At 39.2% G+C, this 15,142-nt stretch overlaps 1 protein-coding gene across 1 annotated transcript in view; it reads right to left on the bottom strand.

The window, feature by feature from the left end:
* Vps13B (vacuolar protein sorting 13B) overlaps nucleotides 1–15,142 on the bottom strand; it is a 394,231-nt gene that overhangs the window by 240,586 nt on the left and 138,503 nt on the right. The window contains exon 17 of the mRNA XM_070098172.1: nucleotides 713–1,561. Coding sequence (XP_069954273.1) covers nucleotides 713–1,561 — 849 coding nt within the window. The remainder of the gene's footprint in view (nucleotides 1–712; nucleotides 1,562–15,142) is intronic.

Raw genomic sequence — 15,142 nt, 5'->3', positions numbered from 1 at the left:
AGTTGCAGGCAGTGGAGATGTTCTGTCTAAAGGCAATGTGTGGTGTAAATATTATGCAGAAAATTTGGAGTGTGGAAATTAAAAGAAGGTGTGAAGTTAATAAAAGTATTAGTCAGAGGGCTGAAGAGTTTTTGTTGAGGTGGTTTGGTCATTTAGAGAGAATGGATCAAAGTAGAATGACATGGAGAGCTTACAAATCTGTAGGGGAAGGAAGGCGGGGTAGGGGTCGAAAAGGTTGGAGGGAAGGGGTAAAGGAGGTGTTGTGAGCGAGGGGTTTGGACTTCCAGCAAGCATGCATGAGCGTGTTAGATAGGAGTGAATGGAGACAAATGGTATTTGGAACCTGACGAGCTGTTGGAGTGTGAGCAGGGTAATATTTAATGAAGGGATTCAGGGAAACCGGTTATTTTATATAACCGGACTTGAGTCCTGGAAATGGGAAGCACAATGCCTGCACTCTAAAGGAGGGGTTTGGGATATTGGCAGTTTTGGAGGGATATATTGTGTATTTTTATGCGTATATACTTCTAAACTGTTGTATTCTGGGCACCTCTGCAAAAACAGTGATTATGTGTGAGGTGAAAGTGTTGAATGATGAAAGTATTTTTTTTGGGGGGATTTTCTTTCTTTTTGGGTCACCCTGCCTAGGTGGGAGATGGCCGACTTGTTGAAAAAAAAAAATCAATATATAAAGTATGACTATTAAGTTTACCTGTTGCCCAAATTTCTGTTGGCAAGATGACTGGAACATCGTGGACATTGTGCAGAAGACTTTGCTTTTGTGCAGCATTATGAAGCACAAGATGAGGAAGGCAAAATACTAGTGTATCTCCCAGGGTTGCTCTCTCACTTCTTGTTAAGTATGTACGGTGGACGGCATTCACCAGTCCTGACTCAGATGCAATATTTAGCTGGGACGAGGAGAAGAAAACAGTGGCAGTGTCCAGGTCTACATGAATTAATAATCTACTTAGAATAGGATACCAAGCTACAAATTTTTCTTTCCACGATTTAGAGTGCTCTGCCTGAGATTCCTGAGCTGAGTACAGTCCACCTCGACTTGCTGTCTTAGGTTCAGATAGTGTACAAGTTGACGATTCAACCTTCGTTGCCTCGGATTCACTCTCTGATGCTTTTCTTTGAGACTTTGCTATTCCTCGAACTTCGGATATCTTTTTTAAAAACACCATATCAGTCAAGATGCCTGAATCAGTCTTCCTTGGGGAATATTTAAGCCACTGAATAAGCTGAGGATCAAACAAAAAAGCAATTTTTTTCATACCAACAGTAATAATGCTGGGAACACTCTCATCACAATTATTTTTGGGTAGCTGAAGAGCAACTTTGATCAACTTATCAGACACTGACAAAGTTTCAGGAGGCATAACCTCAAGACCTGTTTTATCTTCTGGACCTGAGAGGAGCAAACAGAGCAAATCACCGTGAGGTCTTCGTAAGCTAAGTGTTATGCTCCCAACAGTTGCCATGATGCCTCGAAGAGATGGTGTATCACATGATTTGGCTTCCACCCGGTAAATCTTCACTGCTAATACTGGCAATCCTGGAAAAATGCAAAAATGGAATTTAGTCAAAAATTTATCATAACAAGTATTACAAAACCAAATTATTTTTTCCCTTTTTGGTACATAATTATTTTTAATATAGCTAATGGGCTAGTAACCCATTCTCCTTTATTATTTACTAAAAAATATGAAAAACTTTTTACAGCTGGGATGTTTGAATGTGCATGGATGTATTGCAGATGATAAGAGAGAGATGACTACCAATGTTATGAATGAAAAAAAAAGATGTCCTGGCTCGAAGTGAAACTAAGCTGAAGCGGGTAGGGGAGCTTCAGTGGGAAGAAATAAATGGGATTAAGTCAGAAGTAATTGAGGGAGTTAGAGCCAAGGAAGGTGTAGCAACAATGTTGAAGGATCTGTTATGGAAGGAGTAAAGGAAATATACATGCATAAATTCAAGGATTGTGCAGATTAAAATAAGGGCTGGATGTGAAAAGTGGGTTAGAAGCATTTATGAACCTGGAGAAGACAGGAGTGAAGAGGAAATTTTGGAAGATGTTAAGTGTGAAAGAGTAGTTGTGGCAGTGGACATGAATGGTAAAGTGGAAGAAATGGTTATAGAGGGTGTGGCAGGTATGTCTGGGGTTCCAGGAGTAGAGGGTGTGGTACGTAAGTTTGGGGTACCAGGTTTAGAGAATGTGGTAGGTAAGTTTGGGGTGCCAGGAGTAGAGAGTGTGGTAGGTAAGTATGGGATGCCAGATGTAGAGGGTGTGGTAGGAAAGTTTGGGGTGCCAGGTGTAGAGGGTGTGGTAGGTAAGTATGGTATGCCAGGTGTAGAGGGTGTGGTAGGAAAGTTTGGGGTGCCAGGTGTAGAGGGTGTGGTAGGTAAGTTTAAGGTGCCAGGTGTAAAGGGTGTGGTAAGTAAGTTTAGGGTGCCAGGTGTAGAGGGTGTGGTAAGTAAGTTTAGGGTGCCAGGTGTAGAGGGTGTGGTAGGTAAGTTTGAGGTGCCAGATGTAAATGATAATGAGGGACCTTTCATTGAACTTTGTATAGGAAGAGGTTTTGTAACACATAATACATATTTTAAGAAAAAAAGGATAAGTGTACAAGATATGATATTGGGTGTAATGAGAGTAGTTTGTTGGACTATGTATTGGTAGATAAAATATCAATGGGTAGGCTTCAAGATATCCATGTTTATAGAGGGGCCACAGATGTACTGGATCCATTTTTAATTGTAGCAACAGTGAGAGTAAAAGGTAAATGGGATACAATAAGAATGGAATTGGCAAGTAAAAGAAAGAGGAGAAGGTTTAAAAACTAAGGGAGGAAGCAGTTAGGGTAAGATATTTGTCAGTATCTATTACCAATGTAATATATATCAGGGTAAAATATAAACAACTAATGGAAGAAAGATGGGCTAGTGAGAGTATAGGCAATAAGGTTGAAGATGTATGGAGTAGATTTAAGAATGAAGTGTTAGTGTTCAGCAGAAGTTTGTGGCTAGAGGAAAGTGGGTGCGGGAGGGAAGAAGAGAGATTGCTGGAATGATGAGGTAAAGTGAGCAGTAAGAGAGAAAAAGTTAGCATATTAGAGGTTTTTACAAAGTAGAAGTGATGCATGGAGGGAGGAGTATATGGAGAGAAAAAGATAGGTTGAGTGAGTGGTGAAGGAACATAAGACAAGAGCAAATGAGAGAGTAGGTGAGATGCTATCAATAAATTTTGCTGAGAATAAGAAAAAGTTTTGGAGTGAGATCAGTATTACGCAGTATATTGTAGAGAATATTTTACAAAAAAAAAAAAAAAATGCTCCATAACTCTGGGATTGTTCTGAAACTGGATGCATATTACTCCTGGTCAGAGTGGCCAGTAGAGGAGAGAGTGAGGTGTGTTTTGTTCAGTCGGTGAAGCACAGCACAAAGAGCAAGACATAGTTGTGTGAGTAGGCTTTTTTTTTTTTGGTTTATACTATAGGTACTTTTATTTGTGTTTAAGTGCTCTCATGTTTACCCGTAATGCCTTAGTGTGCTGAGGTCTATTTAAGTTCTGGGAGAGTACTTGTACAGCCTGGAGGTTGAGTAGCCTGCAAAAGAAGGGGAGGGGGAGGGGTGTCATGGAGCCTCCCTGTTTATAAATGTTTATATATTTTGTGTCACTAGCAGTGTGCAAGTGAGCTAATGTGAGTGAGTAAAGGTATTATGGTATGTAGTAGAGTAGATTGTAGGTTGTATATATTGTATAAATTACTTAACCCTTTCAGGGTCCGTCCCGTAGATCTACGGCTTCACGTTGAGTGTCCAAACCGTAGATCTACGCCAAAATTCTAGCGCCGTCAAATTTAGCGCAAAAGCGCTCATAGGTCTACATGTGAGAGAATGGGTCTGCGTGGTGGGTGTGCGCCATAAACAAAAAATCTAGGCGCCCGCATAGCATTGTGGGAATGCCGGCTCAGTTACCCTTGTTCACCATGCCTTGTCGCAAGTCAGCTCTCACTCCCCAGAAAATTGGGACTCTCCTCTTCCTATCTGATAGTTCTGACACTGATGGAAGTGGAAATGAAGACAAATTCTATGGCTTTGATCAGTTAGTGACCGAAAGGAATGACCAGGATATCGATAATAGTGCAGAAAACCCTGACGATCCTCAACCTTCTACCTCTGGTGTGGGCACTCGTGACTCACGGTCGGTTGTGCCTCAACGCAAGAGAAAACTAATATTTTCACGTGGCCAGGCCTCTGACTTCAGTAATGATGATGATAGTGACGTGGATTGTGATTTTATTGCGCTTGACGATCATTCGAGTAGTGATAGTGAGGAATCATATTCACCAGTGAAGTGTCAGTATGTTCGCCGCTGCATGCGCTCGGGTAGTGTACCCTATGCTGTGCCCAGGGGATGGAGTACATCCTGGAGTACATCCCGTGGCCCTACACCAGGTTTAGATAGTGATAGTGAGGAAGATGTGGCTACACTTGGCATGGATAGACCACAGGCATCAGTAGATGGTGGTAGTGGTGATGGTAGTGGCACCGCCATGCGTGACTCACCAGCCCAGGCTGGGACCCACGCTGCTGACTCGTCAGTTCAAGGACAAAGCAGAGAGTCAGCCACCAGCCCACCACAACCACAACCATCTGCACAACCAGCCTATGATGTCCAGTATCCACCAGCAAACCGTATCTGGGATTGGCAGCAAAATCCCAATTTTGTTCCCAAGCCTCACCACTTTGATGATTCTCAAAGTGGAATTCTACCTACTTGTCCCCTTGGAAACACGGCCAATGAACTGGAATTCATTGAATTATTCTTTGACCAGCCACTGATGGAAACTGTTGTCAGGGAAAGTAATAAGTATTTTGAGTACACCATGGCAAATACGATCATATCACCACAGTCAAGACTACACAAGTGGAAAGAGACGACTGTTGCAGAAATGTATTTGCTTTTTGCAACAATAATGCTTATGCCTCATGTCTATAAGCATAATATAAAAGCATACTGGTCTACAGATCGGCTAATTTCTACCCTGGTCTTCAGTGAAATCATCCCAGTGAACAGGTTTATCTTACTGTTACGTATGTTGCACTTCTCTGACAAAACCAGGCATGACAGAAGTGACAGGTTATACAAGATTAGAAATGTTTTTATGTATTTGAAACAAAAGTTCAACATGTACTTTTATCCATTCGAATCTTGTACTTGACGAGTCTTTGATTTTGTTCAAAGGTAGACTGTCGTTCAAACAGTATATACCGAGCAAGAGGAAATGCTTTGGTATAAGACTGTTTGTACTCGGTGACTGTGACAGTGGCCTGGTATTGGATATTGTTGTATACACGGGAAGTAAAACATTGAAAGATACCAAGATGTTATTGGGTATCTCAGGTGATGTAGTGAGAAACATGATGGCACCTTATCTTGGTAAAGGGCATACATTATATACTGATAACTGGTACACAAGCCCATTACTCAGTGATTTCATGCGAGTGAACAAGACAGATGTGTGTGGCACAGTGCATTCTAATTGTAAACATATGCCCAGGCTCAACGCAGGTGCTCGTGGTGATGACGTGCAGGTGTTTACTGCCAATGACATCATGGCATTACGGTGGCATGACAAACGAGATGTCACATTGTTGACAACCATTCACCGTAATGAAATGCAAGACAGTGGCAAAGTTGATCAAGTGACTAATGAACGTATTCGAAAACCAGTGACAGTGATTGATTATACACAAAACATGCGCTTGGTTGACAAATGTGACATGCAGATTGGTTTTGTTGATTGTGTTCATAAGAGTTACAAGTGGTACATGAAACTTTTCTTTCATCTCATGGACATTTCAATGTTCAATGCATATAATATGTACCAAATAAAGACTGGCAACAGACCACCGTATGGTGAATTTTGTTTGTCTGTTGTCAGACAACTCATAATGAAGTACCAGGTAAGAACACCTGCTATACAACAAGGTCCTCGAATTACTCAGGATATACCCAAGCGTTTGAGGAGGGAAGGTGATCATTTCATAATACAGCTTCCTTCAACTCAGAAGAAATTTGCTCAGAAGAGATGCATCGTCTGTGCACAAACAAAACGACGGCAACAAAGACGCAAAGACACTCGGTTTATGTGTGAGGAATGTAAGGTGCCTCTGTGCATGGTGCCTTGTTTCAAGGAGTTCCACAAGCTCCAGCAGTTTTAAAACCATGTCCAGTGATTGTAAATATGTAAATATATGATAGAACATTAGTATTATACAAGATTTGTGCATGTTTATTGTAATAAACAACAGTGGTAAAGAATAATATGATAATAACTTTAGTGCGGTTATTGTGTTCAATACAGTGAGTTTATATATATACATTATATACAGTATTGGTCTCCCAGGCCCCAAATGTTAGTAGGAAAAGAAAAAAATTGGAAAAGAAAAGAAAAAAACAATAAAAACCGCTAAATAAAGTAATGCGCGTATGTGGAATTCGTCAATGTTGCCGCCACCACATCATTTTGGACAAACTTCTTGGCACTGTATCTCGGTAAGTACTGATCAGAAATGTTTTTTTTTGTCTTATTACCTTCGCAAAAATATGCTCTTTAATTCTGTAAGAAAAATATTTTTTTTTTTTTTCAAAATTTCTTGGACACTGGAGCACCACTTCAGATTTTGGCCTTGGACCCTGAAGGGGTTAATAATAAATTGACTAATTAACAATCCACATTTAATGTGAAGGTACAAGCTGGCCCTAGAGTGGTTTCTTTCTCTATTTTAAATAATATAAATGCCCCTAGACATAGCAGGTTGTTTACCCTTTATTAGCCAGGACCTTTATTAACATTACACAAGCCAAAAGTGTAACAATCAGTAAATTGAAAAAGCCTGGGGAACAAAGGGATTTGACAGTTAAAACCAGGATATGAGAGTGATTGGATGGAGAGTCAGAGGTATCGGGAAGATGGAGAGAAAATTTTGAGGAACTGTTACATGTTGATTAAGACAGAGAAGCTGTGGTTTTATGTATTGGGCAGGGAGGTATAACATCTTGTAGGAGTGAGGAACAGCTAGTTGTGAGTGTGGGGAAGGTGTGTGAGAGAGTGGGTAGAATGAAAGAATGTAAAGTAGCTGGGATTGATGGGATAAAGACAGAAATGTTAAAAGCAGGAGGGAATATAGTTTTGGAATGGTTGGTGCTTTTAATAAATAAATGAAAGAAGGGACGGTACCTAGGCATTGACAGAGAGCATGCATAGTTCTTTGTATAAAGGCAAAAGGAACAAAAGAGAGTGTAAGAATTATAAGGGAATAAGCCTGTTGAGTTCTAGCTAGTAGGTTGGAAGACACCAACAGCCCAAGGAGGTACTACCATCCTGCCAAGTGTGTAAAACGAAAGCCTGTAATTGTTTTTAAATGATGGTAGGATTGCTGGTGTCTTTTTCTGTCTCATAAACATGCAAAATTTCAGGCACATCTTGCTACCTCTCCTTACACTTAGGTTGCACTACACATGCATGAACAAGCATAAATATACATGTATATACACACCCCTCTGCATTTTCTTATCTCCATGGGGAAGTGGAACAGAATTCTTCCTCCGTAAGCCATGCATGTTGTAAGAAGCGACTAAAATGCTGGGGGCAAGGGGCTAGTAACCCCTTCTCCTGTACATTTACTAAATATAAAAGGAGAAACTTTTGTTTTTCTTTTTGGGCTACCCCGCCTTGGTGGGATACAGCCAGTGTGTTGAAAGAAAGAAGCGTGTTGAGTATACCTGGTACAGTATATGGTAGGGTTATCATTGAAAGAATCAAGAGTAAGACAGAGAGCATACTTGCAGATGAACAAGGAGGCTTTAGGAAAGGTAGGGGGTGTGTAGACCAAGAGTTTACATTGAAACATAAGTGAACAGTACATATTTAGATAAGGGTAAAGAGGTTTCAGTTTCACTTATGGATTTGGAAAAGGCATATGATAAGGTGGATAAGGGTGCAATGTGGCAGATGTTGCAAATGTATAGAGTAAGTGGTAGGTTACTGAAAGCAATTCAGAATTTTTACCAGGATAGAAAGGCTCGGGTTAGAGTATGCAGGAGAGAGGGGGATTATTTCCTAGTAAAACCTGGCCTTAGACAAAGATGCATGTCACCATGGATATTCAATATATTTAAAGATGGGGTTGTAAGAGAAGTGAATGCTCAGGTGTTGGCAAGAGGTGTGGGATTAAAAGATAAAGACTCTAACAAAGTGGGAGTTGCCACAGATGCTTTTTGCTGATGACACTGTGCTTTCGGGAGATTCTGAAGAAGTTAGTGACTGAATTTGGAAGGGTATGTAAAAGAAGGAAATTAAAACATAACATAGGAAACAGCAAGACAATGAGGATAACAAAGAATTTAGTTAATGAAAGATTAAATATCAGATCAGAAGGACAGAGTAGGGAGGAAGTGAATGCATTCAAATATTTAGGGGTGGACTTGACAGCAGATGGGTCTATGAAAGATGAGGTGAATCATAGAATTACTGAGGGGAAAAAGGTGAGCGATGCACTGAGGAGTCTGCGGAGACAAAAAACGTTACCCACTGAAGCAAAGAGGAGAATTTATGAGAATATAATGGTGGGAATCGGCCAGTGTGATAATAAAATAATAAAAATAATGGTACCAACATTCATATATGGGTGTGAAGCATGGATAGTGAATGCTGCAACAAGGAGAAGGCTGGAGGCAGTGGAGATGTCACGTCTAAGGGCAATGTGTGGTGTGAATATAATGCAGAGAATCCATAACTTGGAGACAAAACATTAAGGAATTAATCTGTACACTAACCCAGATTTTTGGCCAATGTGGTGCTTATTCTTTTCTGCTGTACAACACCTCAAATACTAATTTCATTCTGTATACTCCACAAAACAGTTTTATAAAGAGGAAACCTGACAAGTTCCTTCAGGCAGTTGCTGATCTATTGAGCTGTGATGATCACACTGGACTGCAAACTACAAAAACAGCTGACTCGTCACATCATCAACCCAGCGGCCTGACAACAACTCTCAGAACCATCAACAGGTATACGCTACCTACCAACACCTGCCCTGTCACAGAAAATGTGCTCTTGCTTACACTGACACCTCTTCACTCTGGCCACTATCCCACTGAAGCTCACTGGAATATCTGACACACAATATTAAAGCTCCTGAATACCTTATGATTATTTTATTATTGCTCCTCATACACAACTATCATTCTATGCAATAAACAAATGACCCACTTATTATATCTATTGTTAACCCTTTCAGGGTCCAGTGGCCAAATTTCAAAGTGTGCCTCAGGGTCCAAGAATTTTCAAAAAATAATTTTGTTATTTTTTCTTATGAAATGGTAGAGAATCTTTTTCTGAAGATAATAAAACAAAAAGCACAAAATTTGATGGAAAACTGACGAAATTATGCTCTCGTGAATTTTGATGTGTCGGCGATATTTATGCATCAGCAATTTTGTTGACTTTGATTCCCATTTTAGGCTAATTACAGTATTCCAGTCAACCAAATTCTTAGCTATTTCACTAGTAATACTTCTATTCTATCGATTGAGCACAAGAAATTGCCAATTCAACTGTTTCAACTACAAAATAAAGTGGCCGGAAATTGGTAATTTGGCCAATTTAATGCAAAGTTCATAATATTCCAACTTCAAAATAGGGTCCAGAATAAACAATGCAGACATTCCTGGCACTAAATTAACATTTCCCCTGTTCATTAGTTACATTTTCAGCCTTTACAAATGAATTCCAAATGAATTTTTATTCAAACCAAAAAATGGAAGATTTACTGTTATGCAATACTGTAATAATTGTATAAATAATATCACCACATTTGTGAATGTATATTAGACCCACCAGCTGTCATGTATTAAACTCGTGAGGTCATTTGTTTACTCTTGAACATCGGCAAAAATTTAACATTTCTGCTATTTTTTTCAGTTTCAGGCCATTTCCAGTACTAAAACCAATCAAAATCATCTCTATTTCTGTAGTATATCTTCCATTCTATCAAATGAGACCAAGAAATTGCAAATACAACTATAAAAGACATACAGAAGAACACTGCAAAGTCGCTGTTTTAATCGAAAATTATGGTCTCAGTTTTTTCTCTCATTATGCACTGTGCTGCAGGATTTGTTTTATGTGGTGCACATATACCACATAGATGTATTCTCTCTTATCTAGGCCAAAATTTACTGCTCACAGCTTATCAGAGTGAGATGAACTCATGGCATAGATATACGGTTTGGACCCTGAACGTAAAGCCGTAGATCTATGGCACGGACCCTGAAAGGGTTAAATGATGAACAAGTGATCAAGTAGTTGAAATATTCATGACTCATGAAGTTGAAATAACGCAATTGCAAACAAGCCAGGGAATGGGTGGGATCTGAACCCATGGTGAGTGAGTGGTAAGAGTCAAGGGCAGTGCATAAGCCACTGGACCATTTGGCTACAATAAGATTCATCCAACTAGGTATATTTCTGTACACCATAGGGAGGCTAGCATGGGTCCCACTGGTGGGAAATTCGTCTGTAAAAACTTGCCTTTGGGGTCACAGTGGGACTCTTGTTAACCTTCTTCTTTCTTCTTTTTAACAAAAAAGCCATATCCCAACAAGGCAGAGGTGGCCCAAAAAGAAAAAAAGTTTCTCCTTTTAACTTTAGTATTGTAAACAGGAGAAGGGGTTAATAGTCCCTTGCTCCCAGCATGTAAGTCACCTCTTATGACACGCATGGCTTACAGAAGAAGACTTCTGGTCCACTTCCCCATTGAGATAACCTTCTTATGGAATATAAATATACCTAGCTGGATGAATGTCACTGTAGCCAAATGGCCCAGTGGCTTATGCAGTGGCCTGGAGTTTTACCACTCTCTCTCCATTTTAACCCTTTCACTGTCAACAGCCCTCAATTTTTTATTAAAAAAAATATAAATATATTTTTTCTTCTAAATTGACAGAGAATCTTTTTCTAAAGGCAATGACACCAAAAATACAAAATTTCATGTAATAATTACAGAATTATGTAGATACAAAGTTGGAGGTCAGAGAAGACTTTATGCAACAGTAATTTCACCCAATTTGAGGACAATTTTAGGCCAATTTAAGTACTCACATTGATCCAATTCCTGGCTACTTTACTAGTATGCCTTCCTTACAATCCATCAAACACAAGAAACTGCCCATTCAACTATAAGAAAGTCCAAACAACTGTACTATTCTAATACATTCACTGAAACAAGAGGTGATATAAAAAAGACCTGGAAGACACTCTCTCAGATCCTGGGTACCCAAAACTGAACAACACCAGAGATATTGTCCTAACCTAAGCAAACCACAACTCCAGCCTACTGAAACCACTAACAAGATATGTGACTTCTTCTCAACCACAGAATCAAGTCTCACCAGTAAAATTCCAGGACTCAATACCTGAGCAAGTGATTACTTGGATAGAAATTTCCTAACATCCCTCTATCTTGCTCCAACAGATCCCACTGAAGTCACCACAATTATTAATTCACTAAAAAAAATCAGGAAATCTAGCTCACATCCCACCACTAGTGTTCAAATGAGCAGTTCATGTTCTGTCAATCACCATTACATTACTCTTTAACAAATCACTAGAAACCAACACTTTCCCAACATTACTCAAGATAGAAAGGGTTACTCCAACACACAGGTGGAGGACCACTAGATGTAAACAACTATAAGCCAATATCAAACTTGCCTTTACTTTCCAAAATCTTTGAGAATCTCATATCTAAGATATTATATTCCTTTATAACATCACAAAGCATCCTCAACCCCTGCTAGTTTGGCTTCAGGAGAAACAAAAAACACAAATGACACAATTACTAAAATGCTAGACCTGCTTTGCACAGCACCAGACAAAATGAATTGTCACTAGGACACTTTATCGACCTAAGGAAAGCTTTTGATATAGTGGACCACAGCATCCTGTCTCACAAATTTGATCACTAGGGTATGAGAGGCCATGAACTTGCACATATAAAGTCTTACATTACTAATAGACGGCAATACATCTTTATTAAGGACACAACTTCCTCAAAAACACCTCTGAACACTGGTGTACCACAGGGAAGCATCCTTTGCCCCTGATTCCTCGTATACATCAACAACCTTCCAAAATTTTGCAACAACTTACACCTATTCTCTTTGCTGATGACACAACTTTTGTCATCTCCAAACCAAATCTTGCACCACTCAACAACACTATTAATGAAGAGCTCTTAAAAATTTCAACCTGGATGACTACCAATAAACTTGCACTTAACATTGACAAAACCTTATATTATGTTTGGGAGCAAAGCAAATAATGTCCAACTAAACATGATTGACAATAATCATATTGCTAAACATAATGAGGGAAAATTTCTGGGACTGCACCTTGACAGCAACTTGAAATTCAACACTCACATCCAACACACAACAAGAGTGTCAAAAACAGTTGGCATCCTTTTAAAGTTATGTTATTTTATACCACAAGCAATACTACTTACATTATACTATTCACTGACTTTGAAAAAGCTTTCGGTAAGTGTGACCATGGTGTAATAGCAACAAAATGCATGATAAAGGAAGAACAGGAAAAGTTGGTGAATGGAACTATAACTTCCTGACAAACAGAACACAAAGAGTAATAGTAAACAGTGTAAAGTCCCACGCAGCTATAGTGAAAAGCTCTGTTCCACAAGGCACAGTACTCACTCCCATTCTATTCCTCATCCTCATTTCAGACATAGACAGAGATGTAAGCCATAGCTCCGTGGCTTCCTTTGTGGCTGACACCCGAATTGCCAAGGCAGTGACCTCCATCGATGACACCTCAAGAATCCAAGCGGACATCAACCAAATCTTCAAATGGGCCACTCAAAACAATAAGAAGTTCAACGAGGAGAAATTTCAACTACTCAGATATCAAAAACTTGAGGAAATTAAAAATGTATCAGGGTATACAACAAATTCTAACCATACAATAGAGCAAAAAAGTAATGTGAAGGACCTGGGAGTGATAATGTCTGAGGATTTTGCTTTCAAAGACCACAACAATGTATTTACCTTATCTGCTAGGAAAATGATAGGATGGATAATAAGAACCTTCAAAACTAGGGACGCCAAGCCAATGATGATTCTCTTCAAATTGCTTGTTCTCTCTAGGCTGGAATATTGCTGTACACTAATGTCCCCCTTCAAGGCTGGAGACATTGCAGACCTGGAGAGCACCCAAAGAACTTTCACAGCACACATAAGTACAATCTTTCTTTCTTTCAACACACTGGCTGTATCCTACCAAGACGGGATGTCCCAAAAGGAAAAACAAAAGTTTCTCCTTTTACATTTAGTGATATATACAGGAGAAGGGGTTACTAACCCCTTGCTCCCAGCATTTTAGTCACCTCTTACAGCATGCATGGCTTACAGAGGAAGAATTCTGTCCCACTTCTCTATGGAGATAAGAGGAAATAAACAAGAACAAGAACTAGTAAGCAAATAGAAGAAAACAAAGAGGGGCGTGTATATATATGCTTGTACATGCATGTGTAGAAGAAGTAGCAAGACGTACCTGAAATCTTGCATGTTTATGACACAAGAAATTCTGACATCATGTAAAACAATGACAGGCTTTCATTTTACATTCACTTGGCAGTATGGTAGTACCTCCCTGGGCGGTTGCTGTCTACCAATACCTTCATAAGTACGATAAGGCACCTAAATTATTGGGAATGCTTGAATATTCTTGATCTGTATTCCCAGGAATGCAGGTGAGAGATACATGGTAATATACACTTGGAAGGTCTTGGAGGGATTGGTACCAAACCTGCACACAAAAATCACTCCCTATGAAAGCAAAAGACTCAGAAGGAGATGCAACATTCCCCCAATGAAAAGCAGGGGCACCACGAGTACACTGAGAGACAACACAATAAGTGTCTGGGGCCCAAGACTACTCAACTGCCCCCCAGCATACAGTCTGTCTTGAATTTTCAAAAAAAAAAAAAAATTATTTTTTCGAATGAAATGACAGGTAATCTTTTTCTGAAGGTAATAAAACAGAAAGTACGAAATTTAATGGAAAATTGATGAAATTGCACTCGCATATTTTGCTGCATCAACAATATTTACTCATCAGCGATTTTGTCCGCTTTGACTCCCATTTCAGGCCAATAACATTACTCCAGTCAACAAAATTCTTAGCTATTTTGCTAGTATTACTTCTATTTTATCGACTGAGCACAAGAAATCACTCAGGCAACTGTTTCAACTACCTAATAAAGTGACCGGAAATTGGTAATTTGGCCAATTTCATACAAAGTTCAAAATATTCCAATTTCAAAATAGGGTCCAGAATAAACAATGCAGACATTCCTGGCACTAAACTAACATTTTTCTCTGTTTATTAGTTATGTTTTCAGGCTTTACACATGAATTCCATTTAGATTTTTTATTCACATAAAGAATTTTTATTCACACCAAAAAATTGAAGATTTACTTTCATGTATAAATAATATCAGTGCATTTGTGAATGTATATCAGACCCACCAGTTGATGTGTATTGGAGGCATGAAGTCATTTGTTTGCTCTTGAACACTGTCAAAAAATCGAACATTTTCACTACCTTGAGCTCAGTTTCATGCCATTTTTAGTACTTTTTTTTTTTTTTTCAACAAGTCGGTCATCTCCCACCGAGGCAGGGTGACCCAAAAAAAAAGAAAGAAAATCCCCAAAAAGAAAATACTTTCATCATCATTCAACACTTTCACCACACTCACACATTATCACTGCTTTTGCAGAGGTGCTCAGAATATAACAGTTTAGAAGCATATACGTATAGAGATACACAACATATCCCTCCAAACTGCCAATATCCCAAACCCCTCCTTTAAAGTGCAGGCATTGTACTTCCCATTTCCAGGACTCAAGTCCGACTATATGAAAATAACCGGTTTCCCTGAATCCCTTCACTAAATATTACCCTGCTCACACTCCAACAGATCGTCAGGTCCCAAGTATCATTCGTCTCCATTCACTCCTATCTAACATGCTCATGCCATCAAATGA

This window comes from Cherax quadricarinatus, chromosome 4 (genome assembly GCF_038502225.1).
Source record: "Cherax quadricarinatus isolate ZL_2023a chromosome 4, ASM3850222v1, whole genome shotgun sequence".
Taxonomy (NCBI): Eukaryota; Metazoa; Arthropoda; class Malacostraca; order Decapoda; family Parastacidae; genus Cherax; species Cherax quadricarinatus.
The sequence above is the reverse complement of the archived record's forward strand: the minus strand, read 5'-3'. Positions and strand labels throughout refer to the sequence as shown.